Below are 23032 nucleotides of genomic sequence, written 5' to 3'. Positions count from 1 at the left end.
GCAAAAAATAAAAATGGCAGAGGTGATCAAATACCACCAAAAGAAAGCTCTGTTTGTGGGAAAAGAGGACATCAATTTTATTTGGGTACAGCAACGAATGACTGCGCAATAGTCCATTAAAATAAAGCAGTGCTGAATCGCAAAAAATGGCCTGGTCATTAAGGGGGTAAAACCTTCCAGAAGTGGTTACAGTGGTGGGTAGCTTCTATACTTTCAGGGAAGAAACAGCTATTACCAGCGGCTCCCACTGGGGGCAGCGCAACACACAAGGTAAGAAGGGAAGAAAAGGAAAATGTGTGGGAGGACTGACCCCAATTATCTGCTATATTCCACAGGATGCGGAGAGGTCATCCAAGCCGCCCATGGAGAAATAATGATGGAGAGTTACCCCTTTAATGCCCACTGTGAATGGAGCATCCAAGTTACCTCTGGATTTACGATAGAACTCAGGTACATAAAGCTTTATATTTCATGCTCAAATGTTTAGAATGCGGACGGTACACGGGCTCGTTTAGATGGGCGCTGTTGTCAAGAACAGGTTTTTCCCTTCAGGCTCATTGCTTCTCAAACACATGGAGAAGAAAACCATAAACTCCAAATCTATCTACATATTTCTTCACACACCTGACCTCTCCTGTCTGCAAAAAGAAATCTATGAATGTCAATTGGGGGATCTCTATTTTTTATTTTTTTCTTACGTGAAGTGAATGTGTTTTTTTCAAGGAATATCCATATGTGCATTATTGGAGCATACACTATAGCCATAACAATATGACCACCCACCATAACCCATGGATGCATGGACCCCAACGGTATGCATTGGTATCTGGCACCAAGCCGCCAATAGCAGATCTCTTAAGTCCTGTAAGTTGTTAGGTGGGGCCTCCATGGATCGGACTTGTTTTTCCAGAACATCCTAGAGATGCTCGACTTGATTGAGATCTGGAGAATTTGGAGGCCAAGTCAACACCTCCAGCCTGTTGTTATTGTTTCGAAATAGACTTCTCAGCTGTCACAATACTTCAGGAAATTTGTTTATTCTCTTAAAGTAAGGCAAACAAAACAAAATAGACATTTTCATGCATCAAAAGGAGAGAAAGAGAAGTGTTACGTGTCATCAGAGTGTGAGATGTCCTTTTCTCTTCTCTGTTTAATCTATAGAGATAGCTGTCTTTTATACAGTATGTAAAGACAATATCAGCAAAAAGTGTGTATCCCAAGAAGGTAGTAATTCCAAATATAAATGTAACACCCACTCTTGATGTAACAAAGGGTTCATTTTCATGTTACATATATATATATATATTATATTAATATATATTTTGCACATATATTCATTTATTGGCAAGTTCAATATATTTACCCTTTCAGATTTGTGGATGAAGTACAATAATTAAGACCACATGCAAGTAGTAAAGTAATAAAAAGATTTACTTAGCTTTGATTCAAGATGGAATACAGATGATAATACAGATAAATTCAAATTCAGTTTCAATCCAGAGAACCCCTGAACTTCTGAAGTCATCAGAAAGTTCTGGAATTGACAATCTCTATATCTCCAGGCACATATGGTATGTGGTATTCACTGGTATGTCCTGGAAGAGATTCTGACAAATCTCAAGCATGTATTGTATTTTATATGTGAAAAAAGGAGCCAATAAGCTGGTTTTACCCAGTTCTAACAAAAGAATAGCTATAATGGTTCTGAGACAATGTGACCATCTGTGAGGTCAGAAAGATCAATGTATGCAGGAATGGCAGAGCCATTCATTATACAGAAATGTGTGTATGTATGTATATATGTATATGTATATATATATATATATATATATATATATATATATATATATATATATGCAGTGCCTTGCGAAAGTATTCGGCCCCCTTGAACTTTGCGACCTTTTGCCACATTTCAGGCTTCAAACATAAAGATATAAAACTGTAATTTTTTGTGAAGAATCAACAACAAGTGGGAGACAATCATGAAGTGGAACGAAATTTATTGGATATTTCAAACTTTGTTAACAAATAAAAAAACTGAAAAATTGGGCGTGCAAAATTATTCAGCCCCTTTACTTTCAGTGCAGCAAACTCTCTCCAGAAGTTTAGTGAGGATCTCTGAATGATCCAATGTTGACCTAAATGACTAATGATGATAAATAGAATCCACCTGTGTGTAATCAAGTCTCCGTATAATTTCACCTGCACTGTGATAGTCTCAGAGGTCCGTTTAAAGCACAGAGAGCATCATGAAGAACAAGTAACACACCAGGCAGGTCTGAGATACTGTTGTGGAGAAGTTTAAAGCCGGATTTGGATACAAAAAGATTTCCCAAGCTTTAAACATCCCAAGGAGCACTGTGCAAGCGATAATATTGAAATGGAAGAAGAATCAGACCACTGCAAATCTACAAAGACCTGGCCGTCCCTCTAAACTTTCAGCTCATACAAGGAGAAGACTGATCAGAGATGCAGCCAAGAGGCCCATGATCACTCTGGATGAACTGCAGAGATCTACAGCTGAGGTGGGAGACTCTGTCCATAGGACAACAATCAGTCGTATACTGCACAAATCTGGCCTTTATGGAAGAGTGGCAAGAAGAAAGCCATTTCTTAAAGCTATCCATAAAAAGTGTCGTTTAAAGTTTTCCACAAGCCACCTGGGAGACACGCCAAACATGTGGAAGAAGGTGCTCTGGTCAGATGAAACCAAAATCAAACTTTTTGGCAATAATGCAAAATGTTATGTTTAGCGGAAAAGCAACACAGCTCATCACCCTGAACACGCCATCCCCACTGTCAAACATGGTGGTGGCAGCATCATGGTTTGGGCCTGCTTTTCTTCAGCAGGGACAGGGAAGATGGTTAAAATTGATGGGAAGATGGATGGAGCCAAATACAGGACCATTCTGGAAGAAAACCTGATGGAGTCTGCATAAGACCTGAGACTGGGATGGAGATTTGTCTTTCAAAAAGACAATGATCCAAAATATAAAGCAAAATGTACAATGGAATGGTTCACAAATAAACATATCCAGGTGTTAGAATGGCCAGGTCAAAGTCCAGACCTGATTACAATCGAGAATCTGTGGAAAGAACTGAAAACTGCTGTTCAAAAAAGGATCTCCATCCAACCTCACTGAGCTCGAGCTGTTTTGCAAGGAGGAATGGGCAAAAATTTCAGTCTCTCGATGTGCAAAACTGATAGAGACATACCCCAAGCGACTTACTGCTGTAATCGCAGCAAAAGGTGGCGCTACAAAGTATTAACTTAAGAGAGCTGAATAATTTAGCACGCCCAATTTTTCAGTATTTTATTTGTTAAAAAAGTTTGAAATATCCAATAAATTTCGTTCCACTTCATGATTTTGTCCCACTTGTTGTTGATTCTTCAAAAAAATTACAGTTTTATATCTTTATGTTTGAAGCCTGAAATGTGGCAAAAGGTCGCAAAGTTCAAGGGGGCCGAATACTTTCGCAAGGCACTGTGTATGTATATATATATATATATATATATATATATACACAGAAGTGATGACCTTATTAACTATCATAGTTAATAACAACTAATACCAAGTTCTTTGTAAATCAATATGAAATAACCTTCAAACTTCATTACATTATATATTTCATATGTATCTCAGAGACTTTTATCATTTATACTCTAAATCTCCAACAGTTATGTTCCTCAAACATTCTTGAATTCATCAGACCAGGCCACCTTCTTTCATTATAAATAAGAAGCAGCGCTAAATCCTAATAGTGCAATCATGAATAGGGTTGAGCGGACACCTAGATGTCCGTGTTCGACGGGTTCGGCCGAACTTTAAAAAAAAGTCCGGGTCCGTGTCCCGGACTTTTACCGAACTTTTCCCGGACACCGAACCCCATTGAAGTCAATGGGGACCCGAACTTTAAGGCACTAAAATGGCTCTAAAACACCAAAGGAAAGGGCTAGAGTGCTGCAAATGGCAGCAAAACGTAATTAAGAGCATGGCAAGTGCTCTGCAAACAAATGTGGATAGGGAAATAACTTAAAACAACAAAAAAAAACAGAAAAATAAAACAATGTTCTTCTTCATCTCTGAAGGACGAGGCCCATATGGAGTAGGAGGGAGGTTGAGGTGGTGGTGGATGTGGCGGTGACATAGGCGTGCGCACAGGGTGTGCTGGGTGTGCCTGGGCACACCCTAATCACCTAGGGCACATAGCATTGCCAGTGAGGAGATGGGAAAGATCTCCCTGGGACCTGCTCTGCTCTATTTCTCCTTGCCTACAGGTACATGGCCCCGATACATTACTCTCCCTGCTGGCAAACACATGCATGTGTATTTCAACTTTGGGGTGCACACCTTAATGCAATAGGCTGCGCACACCTATGGGCGGTGTAGGTGGAAGCGGCGGTGGAGGAGGACCAGGGCCGGATTAACAGCATCATGGGCTTGGTGCTGAGGATTTTGAAGGGCCTTAAGGGCCGTGCCTTGCCATGCACCCAGAGGAGGAAGGGTGCAGCCATGCATGCCTAATTCAACATGGGATGCTGTCTCTGAAGCCCATAAACACATCCATGCATCGCCAACTGTCCCTCCTTGTCCGGCCTTCACGCTGTGTGGGGAGGTTCTGAGGGTGCTGCCTGGGGAAGCGAGCATAGAAGCCAGACTTCTGTGTTTACAAGTGACAGAAGAGCGGTAACAGTGAATATGGCCAACCCGGGGCCTATATAAAAGGTAGGGGCCTGGAGCTGCAGCTCCAATAGCCCCTACATTAATCTGGCCCTGAGGAGGAGGACGAGGTAGCCAACACTGCTTCTTTTCAAAAATTTTAAATGAGGGTACACCCCAAAAGAGTGAGAAAGAGCAAAAATGGAACAATGGGTGGGTAAGGTCGGTATCCATTGCTATTCTGCATAAGGTACGGAAAAGTCCCGTGGGATCCATGCCTGGTTCATTTTAATGAACGTGAGCTTGTCCACATTGTCTCTGGACAGGCGGCTGCGCTTGTCTGTTATAACGCCCCCAGCCGTGCTAAATACCCGTTCAGATAATACACTGGCTGCAGGGCACGCCAGCACCTCCAAGGCGTAAAGGGCAAGCTCAGGCCATGTGCCCAATTTGGAGACCCAGAAGTTGAAGGGGGCAGACCCGTCATTCACTACATGTAGGCGTGTGCACACATACTGCTCCACCATGTTGGTAAAATGCTGCCTCCTGCTAAGACGTTCCATCTGAGCTGCTGGTGCTGCTGTTTGTTGTGGCGTGCTGACAAAGCTTTTCCACATTTCGGCCATGCTAACCCTGCCTTCTGAGGTGCTGGCGGTGCCCTGGTTGCGTTGGCGACCTCCTCCTCCTCCTCCTCTGCCTTGTGCTTCCACTGTGGCCCCGCTGTCAGATGGGAATGCCAGCAGCATGGCGTCTACCAGCGTGCGCTTGTACTCGCGCATCTTGCGATCGCGCTCCAGTGAGTGAATTAAGGACGGTACGTTGTCCTTGTAACGGGGATCCAGCAGCGTGGCCACCCAGTAATCAGCACAAGTTAGAATGTGGGCAACTCGGCGGTCGTTGTGGAGACACTGCAGCATGTAATCGCTCATGTGTGCCAGGCTGCCCAGAGGCGACGAAAGGCTGTCCTCTGTGGGAGGTGTATCGTCCGTGTCCTCTGTATCCCCCCAGCCACGCACCAGTGATGGCCATGAGCTGGCCTGGGTGCCACCCTGCTGTGAACATGGTTCCATCTCCTCCTCCAGCTCCTCCTCCTCCTCATCCTCCTCATCCTCCAGAACTGTGCCCCTGCTGGACAATTGCGTCCCTGGCGTTTGCGTGTGCAGGAACCCACCCTCGGAGCCCCTTGCGAATGACTGCCCTGAAAGCCTTGGAAATGTTACCTCTTCATCCTCCTCCTCCTCCTCATCCTGTGCCACATCCTCTTCCATCATCGCCCGAATTGTTTTTTCAAGGAGGCATAGAAGTGGGATAGTTAAGCTGAGAACGGCGTCATTGCCACTGGCCATGTTGGTGGAGTACTCAAAACAGCGCAACAAGGCACACAGGTCTCGCATGGAGGCCCAGTTATTGGTGGTGAAGTGGTGCTGTTCCGCAGAGCGACTCACGCGTGCGTGCTGCAGCTGAAACTCCACTATGGCCTGCTGCTGCTCGCACAGTCTTTCCAGCATGTGCAAGGTGGAGTTCCACCTTGTGGGCACGTCACATATGAGGCGGTGAGCGGGAAGGCCGAAGTTACGCTGCAGCGCTGCCAGGCGAGCAGCAGCAGGGTGAGAACGCCGAAAGTGCGCACAAACGGCCCGCACTTTCTGCAGCAGCTCTGACATATCGGGGTAGTTTTTAAGGAACCTCTGCACCACCAAATTCAGCACATGCGCCAGGCAAGGGATGTGCGTCAAACCGGCTAGGCCCAGAGCTGCTATGAGATTTCGCCCGTTATCGCACACCACCAGGCCTAGCTTGAGGCTCGCTGGCAGCAACCACTCATTTGTCTGCTGTTCCATGCTCCTCCACAACTCCTGCGCGGTGTGTGGTTTGTCCCCCAAACAGGCAAGTTGTAAAACTGCCTGCTGTCGTTTACCCCTGGCCGTGCTGAAGTTGGTGGTGAAGGTGTTACGCTGTCCGGATGAGGAGGCGGTAGAGGATGAGGAAGCGGAGTAGGAGGAGTTAGGAACAGGAGGCAAACTGAAGCGCCCTGCAATCCTCGGTGGTGGAAGGACATGCGCCAAATTGCTATCCGCCTCAGGCCCATCCGCCACTGCATTTACCCAGTGTGCCGTTAGGGAGATATAACGCCCCTGACCGTGCTTACTGGTCCACGTATCCGTAGTTAGGTGGACCTTGGCACAGATGGCGTTGCGCAGTGCACACCTGATATTTTCCCCCACTTGGTTGTGCAGGGAAGGGATGGCTTGCCTGGAAAAGTAGTGGCGGCTGGGCACGACGTACTGTGGGACAGCCACCGACATAAGGTTTTTAAAACTGTGCGTCTCCACCAGACGGAATGACAGCATTTCAAAGGCCAATAATTTTGAAATGCTGGCATTCAGGGCCAGGGATCGCGGGTGGGTAGGGGGGTACTTCCTCTTCCTCTCAAGTGTTTGGGAGATGGAAAGCTGAACGCTTCCACGGGACATTGTGGAGATGGTTGTTGGTGACCCAGGTGGTGGTGTTGCTGACAGATCGTCTGTTTGCGGGGTGGCAGGTGCCGGTATCACTACAGATGTGGCTGGAGCGGCCGAGACTGCAGCAGAAGAGGAAGCAGGATGAGCCAGAGACGTTTCTTGGTTTTGAAGGTGTGTACTCCACTGCAGCTCGTGCTTTGCACTTAGATGCCTGATTATGCAGGTTGTGCTCAGGTTGAGAAGGTTTATGCCTCGCTTCAAGCTCTGATTGCACAGGGTGCAAACCACTCGTGTCCTGTCATCAGCACATTTTCTAAAGAACTTCCACGCTAGAGAACTCCTTTGAGCTGACTTTGGTGCGCTCGTTCCCTTGCTGCGTTGGGCAGTAGCGGGCGTAGTGTCTAGGGCACGGCCGCTCCGCTTCTGCACCCTGCTCCCTCTTCTGCTGTGCTGGTGGCTCTGTGCGACCACCGCCTCTTCCTCCAAACTACTCAGGTCACCTGCATGACGTTCATTCCATGTGGGGTCGAGGACCTCATCGTCCTCCACATCATCTTCCACCCAGTCTTCACCCCTGCCCTCCTTGTCGGTCTCCACAATGCTGAACGCCGCAGCAGTTGGCACCTGCGTTTCGTCATCATCGGAGACGTGCTGCGATGATCCTTGCATGTACTCATCTTGAGAAATAAGTGGTTGGGCATCGCTGCACTCAATCTCTTCCACTTCTGGGGCAGGGCTAGGTGGATGGCCCTGGGAAACCCTGCTGACAGAGTCCTCAAAAAGAATAAGAGACTGCTGTATGGCTTGGGGCTCAGACTGCTGGCCTGATTTGCAAGGGGGTGAGGTGAAAGACGGTTGGACATTGGCTGCAGGTGCCAACTCTGACCTTTCTGCAGTAGACTGGGTGGGAGACAATGTGAAGGAACTGGAGGCACTGTCAGCAGCAAACCAATCTACTATCGCCTCAACTTGTTCTGGCCTCATCACTTCTAGGGGCGTTTGATGCCCTACCAAATACTGATGCAGGTTCTGTCGCCTACTCACACTTGAGGAAGGTGTTTCACTTGTGCGTGTAGCTGGCACAGATCGACCACGTCCTCTCCTTGCAACAGGAGCTCTACCAGCAGCACCACGACCCAGGCCACGGCCCTTATTTGACGGTCTCCTCATGTTTCTGTAATTTAAGATCTTGCCCTAGAAAGGTTTTTATTGAATAGCGGAATAGGAAATATGATCCAAAAAAGTGTATGTATCTCGCACGTACAAAACCACACTAGGCCCCAATTACTATTGTTTCTACCCCTAAAAGGATGGATGAGGAGTAGGAGGAGTATGGAACAGACAGCACCCTCAAATCTTCAGAAGTATGAGATGAACCCCAAAAACTTGGAAAGGTGGATCTCACACGTACCGACACAGACTATCCCGCAATTCAATTGATCCTCAAAGGTTTTTATTGAATAGCGGAATAGGAAATATGATCAAAAAAAGTGTATGTATCTCGCACGTACACAACCACACTAGGCCCCAATTACTATTGTTTGTACCCCTAAAAGGATGGATGAGGAGTAGGAGGAGGAGTATGGAACAGGCAGCACCCTCAAATCTTCAGAAGTATGAGATGAACCCCAAAAACTTGGAAAGGTGGATCTCACACGTACCGACACAGACTATCCCGCAATTCAATTGATCCTCAAAGGTTTTTATTGAATAGCGGAATAGGAAATATGATCAAAAAAAGTGTATGTATCTCGCACGTACACAACCACACTAGGCCCCAATTACTATTGTTTGTACCCCTAAAAGGATGGATGAGGAGTAGGAGGAGGAGTATGGAACAGGCAGCACCCTCAAATCTTCAGAAGTATGAGATGAACCCCAAAAACTTGGAAAGGTGGATCTCACACGTACCGACACAGACTATCCCGCAATTCAATTGATCCTCAAAGGTTTTTATTGAATAGCGGAATAGGAAATATGATCAAAAAAAGTGTATGTATCTCGCACGTACACAACCACACTAGGCCCCAATTACTATTGTTTGTACCCCTAAAAGGATGGTTGAGCAGTAGGAGCAGGAGTATGGAACAGGCAGCACCCTCAAATCTTCAGAAGTATGAGATGAACCCCAACAACTTGGAAAGGTGGATCTCACACGTACCGACACAGACTATCTCGCAATTGAATTGATCCCCAAAGGTTTTAATTGAATAGCGGAATAGAAAATATGATCAAAAAGAAAGTGTATGTATCTCGCACGTACACCACCACACTAGGCCCCAACTACTATTGTTTGTACCCCTAAAAGGATGGTTGAGCAGTAGGAGGAGGAGTATGGAACAGGCAGCACCCTCAAATCTTCAGAAGTATGAGATGAACCCCAAAAACTTGGAAAGGTGGATCTCTCTCACACGTACCAACACAGACTATCCCCCAATTTAACTGATCCCCAAAGGTTTTTGATTAAATAGCGGAATAGAAAATATGATCCAAAAAAAGTGTATGTATATCACACGTACACAACCACACTAGGCCCCAATTACTATTGTTTGTACCCCTAAAAGGCTAGATGAGGAGTAGGGGGGGTATGGAACAGGCAGCACCCTCAAATCTTCAGAAGTATGAGATGAACCCCAAAAACTTGGAAAGGTGGATCTCTCTCACACGTACCAACACAGACTATCCCCCAATTTAACTGATCCCCAAAGGTTTTTGATTAAATAGCGGAATAGAAAATATGATCCAAAAAAAGTGTATGTATATCACACGTACACAACCACACTAGGCCCCAATTACTATTGTTTGTACCCCTAAAAGGCTAGATGAGGAGTAGGGGGGGTATGGAACAGGCAGCACCCTCAAATCTTCAGAAGTATGAGATGAACCCCAAAAACTTGGAAAGGTGGATCTCTCTCACACGTACCAACACAGACTATCCCCCAATTTAACTGATCCCCAAAGGTTTTTGATTAAATAGCGGAATAGAAAATATGATCCAAAAAAAGTGTATGTATATCACACGTACACAACCACACTGGGCCCCAATTACTATTGTTTGTACCCCTAAAAGGCTAGATGAGGAGTAGGGGGAGTATGGAACAGGCAGCACCCTCAAACCTTCAGAAGTATGAGATGAACCCCAACAACTTGGAAAGGTGGATCTCTCTCACACGTACCAACACAGACTATCCCCCAATTTAACTGATCCCCAAAGGTTTTTGATTAAATAGCGGAATAGAAAATATGATCCAAAAAAAGTGTATGTATATCACACGTACACAACCACACTAGGCCCCAATTACTATTGTTTGTACCCCTAAAAGGCTAGGAGTAGGGGGGGTATGGAACAGGCAGCACCCTCAAACCTTCAGAAGTATGAGATGAACCCCAACAACTTGGAAAGGTGGATCTCTCTCACACGTACCAACACAGACTATCCCCCAATTTAACTGATCCCCAAAGGTTTTTGATTAAATAGCGGAATAGAAAATATGATCCAAAAAAAGTGTATGTATATCACACGTACACAACCACACTAGGCCCCAATTACTATTGTTTGTACCCCTAAAAGGCTAGGAGTAGGGGGAGTACGGAACAGGCAGCACCCTCAAACCTTCAGAAGTATGAGATGAACCCCAAAAACTTGGAAAGGTGGATCTCTCTCACACGTACCAACACAGACTATCCCCCAATTTAACTGATCCCCAAAGGTTTTTGATTAAATAGCGGAATAGAAAATATGATCCAAAAAAAGTGTATGTATATCACACGTACACAACCACACTAGGCCCCAATTACTATTGTTTGTACCCCTAAAAGGCTAGATGAGGAGTAGGGGGGGTATGGAACAGGCAGCACCCTCAAATCTTCAGAAGTATGAGATGAACCCCAAAAACTTGGAAAGGTGGATCTCTCTCACACGTACCAACACAGACTATCCCCCAATTTAACTGATCCCCAAAGGTTTTTGATTAAATAGCGGAATAGAAAATATGATCCAAAAAAAGTGTATGTATATCACACGTACACAACCACACTGGGCCCCAATTACTATTGTTTGTACCCCTAAAAGGCTAGATGAGGAGTAGGGGGAGTATGGAACAGGCAGCACCCTCAAACCTTCAGAAGTATGAGATGAACCCCAACAACTTGGAAAGGTGGATCTCTCTCACACGTACCAACACAGACTATCCCCCAATTTAACTGATCCCCAAAGGTTTTTGATTAAATAGCGGAATAGAAAATATGATCCAAAAAAAGTGTATGTATATCACACGTACACAACCACACTAGGCCCCAATTACTATTGTTTGTACCCCTAAAAGGCTAGGAGTAGGGGGGGTATGGAACAGGCAGCACCCTCAAACCTTCAGAAGTATGAGATGAACCCCAACAACTTGGAAAGGTGGATCTCTCTCACACGTACCAACACAGACTATCCCCCAATTTAACTGATCCCCAAAGGTTTTTGATTAAATAGCGGAATAGAAAATATGATCCAAAAAAAGTGTATGTATATCACACGTACACAACCACACTAGGCCCCAATTACTATTGTTTGTACCCCTAAAAGGCTAGGAGTAGGGGGAGTACGGAACAGGCAGCACCCTCAAACCTTCAGAAGTATGAGATGAACCCCAACAACTTGGAAAGGTGGATCTCTCTCACACGTACCAACACAGACTATCCCCCAATTTAACTGATCCCCAAAGGTTTTTGATTAAATAGCGGAATAGAAAATATGATCCAAAAAAAGTGTATGTATATCACACGTACACAACCACACTAGGCCCCAATTACTATTGTTTGTACCCCTAAAAGGCTAGATGAGGAGTAGGGGGAGTATGGAACAGGCAGCACCCTCAAACCTTCAGAAGTATGAGATGAACCCCAACAACTTGGAAAGGTGGATCTCTCTCACACGTACCAACACAGACTATCCCCCAATTTAACTGATCCCCAAAGGTTTTTGATTAAATAGCGGAATAGAAAATATGATCCAAAAAAAGTGTATGTATATCACACGTACACAACCACACTAGGCCCCAATTACTATTGTTTGTACCCCTAAAAGGCTAGGAGTAGGGGGGGTATGGAACAGGCAGCACCCTCAAACCTTCAGAAGTATGAGATGAACCCCAACAACTTGGAAAGGTGGATCTCTCTCACACGTACCAACACAGACTATCCCCCAATTTAACTGATCCCCAAAGGTTTTTGATTAAATAGCGGAATAGAAAATATGATCCAAAAAAAGTGTATGTATATCACACGTACACAACCACACTAGGCCCCAATTACTATTGTTTGTACCCCTAAAAGGCTAGGAGTAGGGGGAGTATGGAACAGGCAGCACCCTCAAACCTTCAGAAGTATGAGATGAACCCCAACAACTTGGAAAGGTGGATCTCTCTCACACGTACCAACACAGACTATCCCCCAATTTAACTGATCCCCAAAGGTTTTTGATTAAATAGCGGAATAGAAAATATGATCCAAAAATGTGTATGTATATCACACGTACACAACCACACTAGGCCCCAATTACTATTGTTTGTACCCCTAAAAGGCTAGATGAGGAGTAGGGGGAGTATGGAACAGGCAGCACCCTCAAACCTTCAGAAGTATGAGATGAACCCCAACAACTTGGAAAGGTGGATCTCTCTCACACGTACCAACACAGACTATCCCCCAATTTAACTGATCCCCAAAGGTTTTTGATTAAATAGCGGAATAGAAAATATGATCCAAAAAAAGTGTATGTATATCACACGTACACAACCACACTGGGCCCCAATTACTATTGTTTGTACCCCTAAAAGGCTAGATGAGGAGTAGGGGGAGTATGGAACAGGCAGCACCCTCAAACCTTCAGAAGTATGAGATGAACCCCAACAACTTGGAAAGGTGGATCTCTCTCACACGTACCAACACAGACTATCCCCCAATTTAACTGATCCCCAAAGGTTTTTGATTAAATAGCGGAATAGAAAATATGATCCAAAAAAAGTGTATGTATATCACACGTACACAACCACACTGGGCCCCAATTACTATTGTTTGTACCCCTAAAAGGCTAGATGAGGAGTAGGGGGAGTATGGAACAGGCAGCACCCTCAAACCTTCAGAAGTATGAGATGAACCCCAACAACTTGGAAAGGTGGATCTCTCTCACACGTACCAACACAGACTATCCCCCAATTTAACTGATCCCCAAAGGTTTTTGATTAAATAGCGGAATAGAAAATATGATCCAAAAAAAGTGTATGTATATCACACGTACACAACCACACTAGGCCCCAATTACTATTGTTTGTACCCCTAAAAGGCTAGGAGTAGGGGGGGTATGGAACAGGCAGCACCCTCAAACCTTCAGAAGTATGAGATGAACCCCAACAACTTGGAAAGGTGGATCTCTCTCACACGTACCAACACAGACTATCCCCCAATTTAACTGATCCCCAAAGGTTTTTGATTAAATAGCGGAATAGAAAATATGATCCAAAAAAAGTGTATGTATATCACACGTACACAACCACACTAGGCCCCAATTACTATTGTTTGTACCCCTAAAAGGCTAGGAGTAGGGGGAGTATGGAACAGGCAGCACCCTCAAACCTTCAGAAGTATGAGATGAACCCCAACAACTTGGAAAGGTGGATCTCTCTCACACGTACCAACACAGACTATCCCCCAATTTAACTGATCCCCAAAGGTTTTTGATTAAATAGCGGAATAGAAAATATGATCCAAAAAAAGTGTATGTATATCACACGTACACAACCACACTAGGCCCCAATTACTATTGTTTGTACCCCTAAAAGGCTAGATGAGGAGTAGGGGGAGTATGGAACAGGCAGCACCCTCAAACCTTCAGAAGTATGAGATGAACCCCAACAACTTGGAAAGGTGGATCTCTCTCACACGTACCAACACAGACTATCCCCCAATTTAACTGATCCCCAAAGGTTTTTGATTAAATAGCGGAATAGAAAATATGATCCAAAAAAAGTGTATGTATATCACACGTACACAACCACACTAGGCCCCAATTACTATTGTTTGTACCCCTAAAAGGCTAGATGAGGAGTAGGGGGAGTATGGAACAGGCAGCACCCTCAAACCTTCAGAAGTATGAGATGAACCCCAACAACTTGGAAAGGTGGATCTCTCTCACACGTACCAACACAGACTATCCCCCAATTTAACTGATCCCCAAAGGTTTTTGATTAAATAGCAGAATAGAAAATATGATCCAAAAAAAGTGTATGTATATCACACGTACACAACCACACTGGGCCCCAATTACTATTGTTTGTACCCCTAAAAGGCTAGATGAGGAGTAGGGGGAGTATGGAACAGGCAGCACCCTCAAACCTTCAGAAGTATGAGATGAACCCCAACAACTTGGAAAGGTGGATCTCTCTCACACGTACCAACACAGACTATCCCCCAATTTAACTGATCCCCAAAGGTTTTTGATTAAATAGCGGAATAGAAAATATGATCCAAAAAAAGTGTATGTATATCACACGTACACAACCACACTAGGCCCCAATTACTATTGTTTGTACCCCTAAAAGGCTAGATGAGGAGTAGGGGGAGTATGGAACAGGCAGCACCCTCAAACCTTCAGAAGTATGAGATGAACCCCAACAACTTGGAAAGGTGGATCTCTCTCACACGTACCAACACAGACTATCCCCCAATTTAACTGATCCCCAAAGGTTTTTGATTAAATAGCGGAATAGAAAATATGATCCAAAAAAAGTGTATGTATATCACACGTACACAACCACACTAGGCCCCAATTACTATTGTTTGTACCCCTAAAAGGCTAGATGAGGAGTAGGGGGGGTATGGAACAGGCAGCACCCTCAAACCTTCAGAAGTATGAGATGAACCCCAACAACTTGGAAAGGTGGATCTCTCTCACACGTACCAACACAGACTATCCCCCAATTTAACTGATCCCCAAAGGTTTTTGATTAAATAGCGGAATAGAAAATATGATCCAAAAAAAGTGTATGTATATCACACGTACACAACCACACTGGGCCCCAATTACTATTGTTTGTACCCCTAAAAGGCTAGATGAGGAGTAGGGGGGAGTATGGAACAGGCAGCACCCTCAAACCTTCAGAAGTATGAGATGAACCCCAACAACTTGGAAAGGTGGATCTCTCTCACACGTACCAACACAGACTATCCCCCAATTTAACTGATCCCCAAAGGTTTTTGATTAAATAGCGGAATAGAAAATATGATCCAAAAAAAGTGTATGTATATCACACGTACACAACCACACTAGGCCCCAATTACTATTGTTTGTACCCCTAAAAGGCTAGGAGTAGGGGGGGTATGGAACAGGCAGCACCCTCAAACCTTCAGAAGTATGAGATGAACCCCAACAACTTGGAAAGGTGGATCTCTCTCACACGTACCAACACAGACTATCCCCCAATTTAACTGATCCCCAAAGGTTTTTGATTAAATAGCGGAATAGAAAATATGATCCAAAAAAAGTGTATGTATATCACACGTACACAACCACACTAGGCCCCAATTACTATTGTTTGTACCCCTAAAAGGCTAGATGAGGAGTAGGGGGGGTATGGAACAGGCAGCACCCTCAAACCTTCAGAAGTATGAGATGAACCCCAACAACTTGGAAAGGTGGATCTCTCTCACACGTACCAACACAGACTATCCCCCAATTTAACTGATCCCCAAAGGTTTTTGATTAAATAGCGGAATAGAAAATATGATCCAAAAAAAGTGTATGTATATCACACGTACACAACCACACTAGGCCCCAATTACTATTGTTTGTACCCCTAAAAGGCTAGGAGTAGGGGGAGTATGGAACAGGCAGCACCCTCAAACCTTCAGAAGTATGAGATGAACCCCAACAACTTGGAAAGGTGGATCTCTCTCACACGTACCAACACAGACTATCCCCCAATTTAACTGATCCCCAAAGGTTTTTGATTAAATAGCGGAATAGAAAATATGATCCAAAAAAAGTGTATGTATATCACACGTACACAACCACACTAGGCCCCAATTACTATTGTTTGTACCCCTAAAAGGCTAGATGAGGAGTAGGGGGAGTATGGAACAGGCAGCATCCTCAAATCTTCAGAAGTATGAGATTGTGTTCACTGTACCCCACAAAGATTGAGTTCACTGCACCCCACAATGATTGTGTTCACTGCACCCCACAAAGATTGTGTTCACTGCACCTCACAAAGATTGTGTTCACTGTACCCCCCAAAGATTGTGTTCACTGCACCCCACAAAGATTCTGTTCACTGTACCCCACAAAGATTGTGTTCACTGCACCCTAAAAGGATGTTGTTCACTGCACCCCACAAAGATTGTGTTCACTGCACCCTAAAAGGATGTTGTTCACTGCACCCCAAAAAGATTGTGTTCACTGTACCCCCCCAAAGATTGTGTTCACTGCACCCCACAAAGATTGTGTTCACTGCACCCCAAAAAGATTGTGTTCACTGTACCCCCCAAAGATTGTGTTCACTGCACCCCAAAAAGATTGTGTTCACTGTACCCCCCAAAGATTGTGTTCACTGCACCCCACAAAGATTCTGTTCACTGTACCCCACAAAGATTGTGTTCACTGCACCCCAAAAAGATTGTGTTCACTGTACCCCCCCAAAGATTGTGTTCACTGCACCCCACAAAGATTCTGTTCACTGCACCCCACAAAGGATTTTGTTCACTGCACCCCAAAAAGATTGTGTTCACTGCACCCCAAAAAGGATTTTGATCACTGCACCCCAAAAAGGATGTTGTTCACTGCACCCCAAAAATGATTTTGTTCACTCCACCCCAAAAAGATTGTGTTCACTGCACCCCACAAAGATTGTGTTCACTGCACCCCAAAAAGATTGTGTTCACTGTACCCCCCAAAGATTGTGTTCACTGCACCCCACAAAGATTCTGTTCACTGTACCCCACAAAGATTGTGTTCACTGCACCCCAAAAAGATTGTGTTCACTGCACCCCAAAAAGGATGTTGTTCACTGCACCCCAAAAAGGATGTTGTTCACTCCACCCCAAAAAGATTGTGTTCACTGCACCCCACAAAGATTGTGTTCACTGCACCCCAAAAAGATTGTGTTCACTGCACCCCAAAAATGATTTTGTTCACTGCACCCCAAAAAGGATTTTGTTCACTGCACCCCAAAAAGGATGTTGTTCACTCCACCCCAAAAAGATTGTGTTCACTGCACCCCAAAAAGATTGTGTTCACTGCACCCCACAAAGGATTTTGTTCACTGCACCCCAAAAAGATTGTGTTCACTGCACCCCAAAAAGGATGTTGTTCACTGCACCCCAAAAAGGATTTTGTTCACTGCACCCCAAAAAGATTGTGTTCACTGCACCCCACAAAGGATTTTGTTCACTGCACCCCACAAAGATTGTGTTCACTGCACACCAAAAAGGATTGTGTTCACTGCACCCCAAAAAGATTTTGTTCACTGCACCCCAAAAAGATTGTGTTCACTGCAGCCCAAAAAGATTGTGTTCACTGCAGCCCAAAAAGATTGTGTTCACTGCAGCCCAAAAAGATTGTGTTCACTGCAGCCCAAAAAGATTGTGTTCACTGCACCCCAAAAAGATTTTGTTCACTGCACCCCAAAAAGATTGTGTTCACTGCAGCCCAAAAAGATTGTGTTCACTGCAGCCCAAAAAGATTGTGTTCACTGCAGCCCAAAAAGATTGTGTTCACTGCAGCCCAAAAAGATTGTGTTCACTGCAGCTCACACACAGAAAAATGGATGTGGATCACTGACACCTGCCTATCTCCAATCCCACACCACACAGCAATATCGATTGTAGTTTGTAGAACACAGTTTCCCTAAAATTCAGCAGACTCTGTCCCTAACAGGATTGAGAAGAGATCGTAGATCAGGATTGAGTGCAGATTCACCCCACCCCCCACACAGCAATATCGATTGTAGTTTGTAGAAGACACTGACCCTATAATTCAGCAGACTCTATCCCTAAAATGCCTACAACTCGCCCTGCCTAAACACTCCGACCTGTCCCTCAATTCTATCCGGACACAAATGGTTTTTTCCTGCCTATCTTTCCCTAATCAGCAGCCAGCACGTTGATGTGTGCTCTGTCCCTGATATAAGCAGCATAATGACGCCGCTGCGGCTGCCTCGAACTTATAAAGACTTGGTCACATGCTTCAGACGGCCAATCACAGCTACTAAGACATTTGCAGGCATGGCTGGGATGGCTTAAGGCACACCAGTTAAACGATTGTTGATTGGCTGTTGAAAGCCCGCCATGAAAAGAGCGCCAAAGCATGCAAAACCCGGAAATAAAACGACCGAACACGGATTTTTACCCGAACATACAGTAAAGTGTCCGTGTCCGTGTTCGGGTACAAAAAATCCAATTATTCGGTACGAACACGAATAATACAGTCCGTGTTCGCTCAACACTAATCATGAATAATCATATGGTAAATAACGTCGCATGAAAACAACTAAACATGCAGTGAACAATTAATGATCATTGAAAAAAAATCAATAATATGAAAGTGATATGATTAAAGTCGAGTTCCACCCTAAAATGTAACTTCCCTCCATCTTCTTGCTCCGGGTCACCTGAAAAACAAATGGATAATCACAATTTTTTTTTTTTTTCACTTACCTGGTTTAGAAGAAAATATACTCACCTTACTTCCTCTTCCTCCCCTCGGCGGCCACGGCGATTCGTCACTTCCTGGCTTGCAATGATTCCTGGGAGCTGAACGTCATCGCTCCCAGGAATCAATGTGCCTGCACCGGCCCCGACGTCAGTTCCGGTGCAGGCACCGTCATACCTTGCTAAACAGCTTCTGGGCATGCCCAGAAGCTGTGCAGGGATGACGCTGCAGCCCCGGAAGTGATGGCGGGACCGGTGCAGTGCATCGTGGGACCGAAGAGGACGGAAGAGGACGCAGAAGAGGACGCGCTGGCTTCAAGCTGCCCACACCTGAGATGGCAGCGCTGGACAAGACATTTTCAAGGTAAGTATTTCTTCTAAAAGGTAAATGCAACCCGGGACAGTTCAGAGGCTATCCATTGTGGAATGTACTAGCCCTGACTGTCCCGGGGGTATTTTTATGTTTGTTTGTTTTTTTTTAGGTGGAACTCTGCTTTAAATAGGTGCAAAATGCAGTGTTAGGTGAACATAAAAAAGTAATTTCAATGAAAAAGTCCTTTTCAATATTAAACAAGAGTGTGTGTCCATAAAGTGCAAAAAAAATGTACAAGTAACGTTGATTGATGAAATCCACTACCAAGCACCAACACTTAGCATATTCTTACCAGATAGCAGAGACCATAAATTATAATGGTCATAAAAGCACAAAATAACCCGACATCCGATATAGGCGGTGGCTGCTCAGCAGCAGCTCCAAATAGATTGGGAATAAAAAAAAAAAAATGAACAAGCATAGTTAAGCCTGCTAACATTTAAAAGGGAACTCCACTTTCATGAGAAGACACAATATAGCGTATAAAATTTCAACACAAATCATATTGTAATTGAATGTTATATATATTTACTTTTCAATCTGCAGCTGTTGTATATTCTGAAAATGCAATGCAATATGGCTACCTGGAGCTTTTCTGTACACAGAATGTATACTGACCACACCCCCAGAAACATCATTTCCTGCTTGTGTGATTGGCTCACCAATTTTTCCAGAAGTCTGCACTAAGATACAAGTCAGATTTCTGGCATCCCCTGCAATAAAAAAAATTCATTTTTGGTGAGATACTCACAATAGGAACACGTCTAAAGGGATGCAGGCCCAGCAGATTTCCTCGTTAGTGCTCTGCAGCTGCCACAGCTGTGATAATTATGAAACCACTCCCATTTGACCCACTCAGCACAGAGGAACAAACAATGATTTCTTCAGAATAACAAAAGGTAGGAATCTGCAACAAAGTTTGTTAAAATCCTTGTAATGTACAGAGATCACCCAGATGGGAATGTTTTTTTTCTGAACAAAAGTGGAGTTACCTTTTAAGTTCTTTTTGATTAAAATATATAAGAAGTACCTTTGATGAGTTGTAAACAGGCACAAATGAGTCAAAAAGCTGCAGACTGTCAGCTCATGAGAAAGGAACACGTGAGTAATGGCTAAGCAAGTGTGATGTCTTCAGTAACAGCCATCTCAATGCGTTTCATCATAGGTGACGTCTTTCCAGGGGCAAGCCAAACATCAGATCTACCCCCTTCCTGACCAGGGACTATTTTGCGATTCGGCACTGCGTGACTTTAACGGACAATTGCGCAGTCGTGCGACGCTGTACCTAAACAAATTTGACGTCCTTTTTTTCCCACAAACAGAGCTTTCTTTTGGTGGTATTTGATCACCTGTGCGATTTTTTGATCATGCGCTATAAACAAAAAAAGAGCGACAATTTTGCAAAAATAACAATATTTTTCACATTATTTTTATATGAAATTCTCCCCCAAAAAAATGTAAAAATCAAAATTTTTTAACATTTTTGGCCAATTTGTTTTCTGCTACATATGTTTGGTAAAAAAAAAATCACAATAAGCGTATTTTGATTGGTTTGCGCAAAAGTTATTGCGTTTACTAACTAAGGGAAAGATTTTTTTCATTTTTGTTGTTTTTTTTTTAACGAGTAATGGCGGCGAGCTGCGATTTCTTTTGCTGGACTGCGACATTGCGGCGGACAGATCGGACCCTTGACTGACATTTTTGACACTTTTGAGGGTACCAGTGACATTACTACAGTAATCAGTGCTATACATATGCACTGTTACTGTAAAAATGACACTGGCAGGGAAGGGGTTAACTTTATTGGGGAAGGAGGGGTTAAGTGTGTCCCTAGGGGCGTGTTTCTAACTGTGCAGGGATGTGGCTTTACATGTAACAGCAGAGATCTACGGCCCTACATAGCAGGACCATTAGATCTCTGCTGTTACACAGGGAAGAATGACAGGCGGCTTTGTTTACATTAGCCGCCTGCCTTTCTCCCTTCACAGTGGACAATCGCGAGTGACCAGCGGACATCGGGTCCACCGGTCACACGCGCGGATTTGTTAGGGAACGAGCCGGGGCGGGAGCGCGCCTCCGGCGGCGCGCGCGCGCCCGCCCGCTATTGGCTCACAGGTGAGTGAAGTACCCATACGTCACTTTGCCTGGCCGGGGCTGACCGCCGCAGTATATGTACTTGCGGCGGTCGGCAAGTGGTTAAATTAAAAAAATCTGTTCTTACCAGTTTAATCTCCGTTTTGTTCCCTATCAGGGGCCGGTGTATGGAATAGATTTTAGGAACCGGGAGATGGAAAAAGATGGTTGGTTGGTCCTCTTACTTCCAATTTGGGGCACTGCGTGTGCGCCGTGCAATGTACTGTGCCACCCTATATGAGTGGTGTGCACACAGTACAGTCTGTGGGCCTGTGGCCTCTCACACACGGGCAGGCAACTACAATATATATATATATATAAAGCACACTGATGTACCAGCCCTAAAAAGGGCTTTTTGGGGTGCTGTCAGGACGCTGTCCTTACAGCAGATGAGTCTTTGAGGACTTGAGTGAATACAGAATACTGGCCTAGCTAATAATTCAGCAGCAGCACTCTCCCTGCACTAACACTGCAACTTCAGAACGAATCTAAGATGGATGCTGTCCTTGCTTTTTTATAGGAGGTGGGAGGGTCTGGGAGGGAGGGTATGCTGATTGGCTGGAATGTGTCTGCTAACTGTGAGGTACAGGGTCAAAGTTTGCTCAATGATGACGTATAGGGGGAGGACCGAACAGCGCATATGCTAGCCCGCCGCGGCCAACGCGAACAAGCGATGTTCGCCGGCGAATAGTTCGGGACATCTCTAGTAGGCCCTTTACAAAATAATCAGGAGTGGGTGACTGAGGACAAAGAGGAGGCAAATTTATTAAATACTTTCTTCAGCTCTGTGTATACAAAGGAGCATGGGGGAGCTTATGACCATAATGAGGACGGTATTGACGCAGCCCCAAATGATCCACAATGGCTCAAAAGTGATATGGTCCAGAAATATTTAGACAGAATAAGGGTGGATAAAGCACCTGGACCAGATGGCATCCACCTACGCATCCTAAAAGAATTTCTAATTTTTAGGGATTCGTTAAGGATTGGAATAGTACCACTGAATTGGCGTAAGGACAATGCCTATATTTAAAAAGGGATCAAAGTCTTTGCCAAGTAACTATAGACCTGTTAGTTTAACTTCTATAATGGAGAAGATACTGGAGAGTTTAATAAAAGACCACATAGATGAGTTCTTCCTGGAAAAAAATATTTTAGGCAACAGACAGCATGGATTCATGAAATACAGAAGTTGTCAGACAAACCTGATTTCTTTTTATGAGGAGGTAAGACCTTGGACAGAGGGGTGGCTGTGGACGTGGTTTACTTGGATTTTGCAAAAGCCTTTGACACAGTTCCCCACACACGGCTAATGTGTAAGGTAAAGTCTACAGGCTTGGAAAGATCAGTTTGTAAATGGTTAGAAAATTGGCTAAAAGATAGAATTCAGAGAGTAGTGGTTAATGATTCTTACTCTGAATGGCCTAAGGTGTTCAGTGGTGTACCCCAAGGTTCAGTGTTGGGACCCTTACTTTTTAATATCTTAATAAATGGTATCAGGTCTGGGATTAAAAGTACCATTTCAGTCTTTGCAGATGACACCAAGCTTTGCAGTGGAATAATGTCCTTACAGGATGTCTCCAGCTTATAAACTGACCTCAATGCATTGAGCAACTATGTGGCAAATGAGGTTTAATGTTGAAAAATGTAAAGTTATGCACTTGGGAGCTAAGAATATGCATGCAGCATACATACTAGGTGGAGTAGAACTGGGG

General features: G+C 44.4%; 1 protein-coding gene across 1 annotated transcript in view; it reads left to right on the top strand.

The window, feature by feature from the left end:
* PAMR1 (peptidase domain containing associated with muscle regeneration 1) overlaps positions 1 to 23032 on the top strand; it is a 140674-nt gene that overhangs the window by 27172 nt on the left and 90470 nt on the right. Inside the window, exon 4 of the mRNA XM_082270151.1 lies at positions 336 to 450. Coding sequence (XP_082126277.1) covers positions 336 to 450 — 115 coding nt within the window. The remainder of the gene's footprint in view (positions 1 to 335; positions 451 to 23032) is intronic.

This window comes from Pelophylax lessonae, assembly GCF_965119305.1.
Source record: "Pelophylax lessonae genome assembly, chromosome: 10".
Classification (NCBI taxonomy): Eukaryota; Metazoa; Chordata; class Amphibia; order Anura; family Ranidae; genus Pelophylax; species Pelophylax lessonae.
Note: the sequence above shows the minus strand (reverse complement) of the source record. Positions and strands in the feature narration are given on the sequence as shown.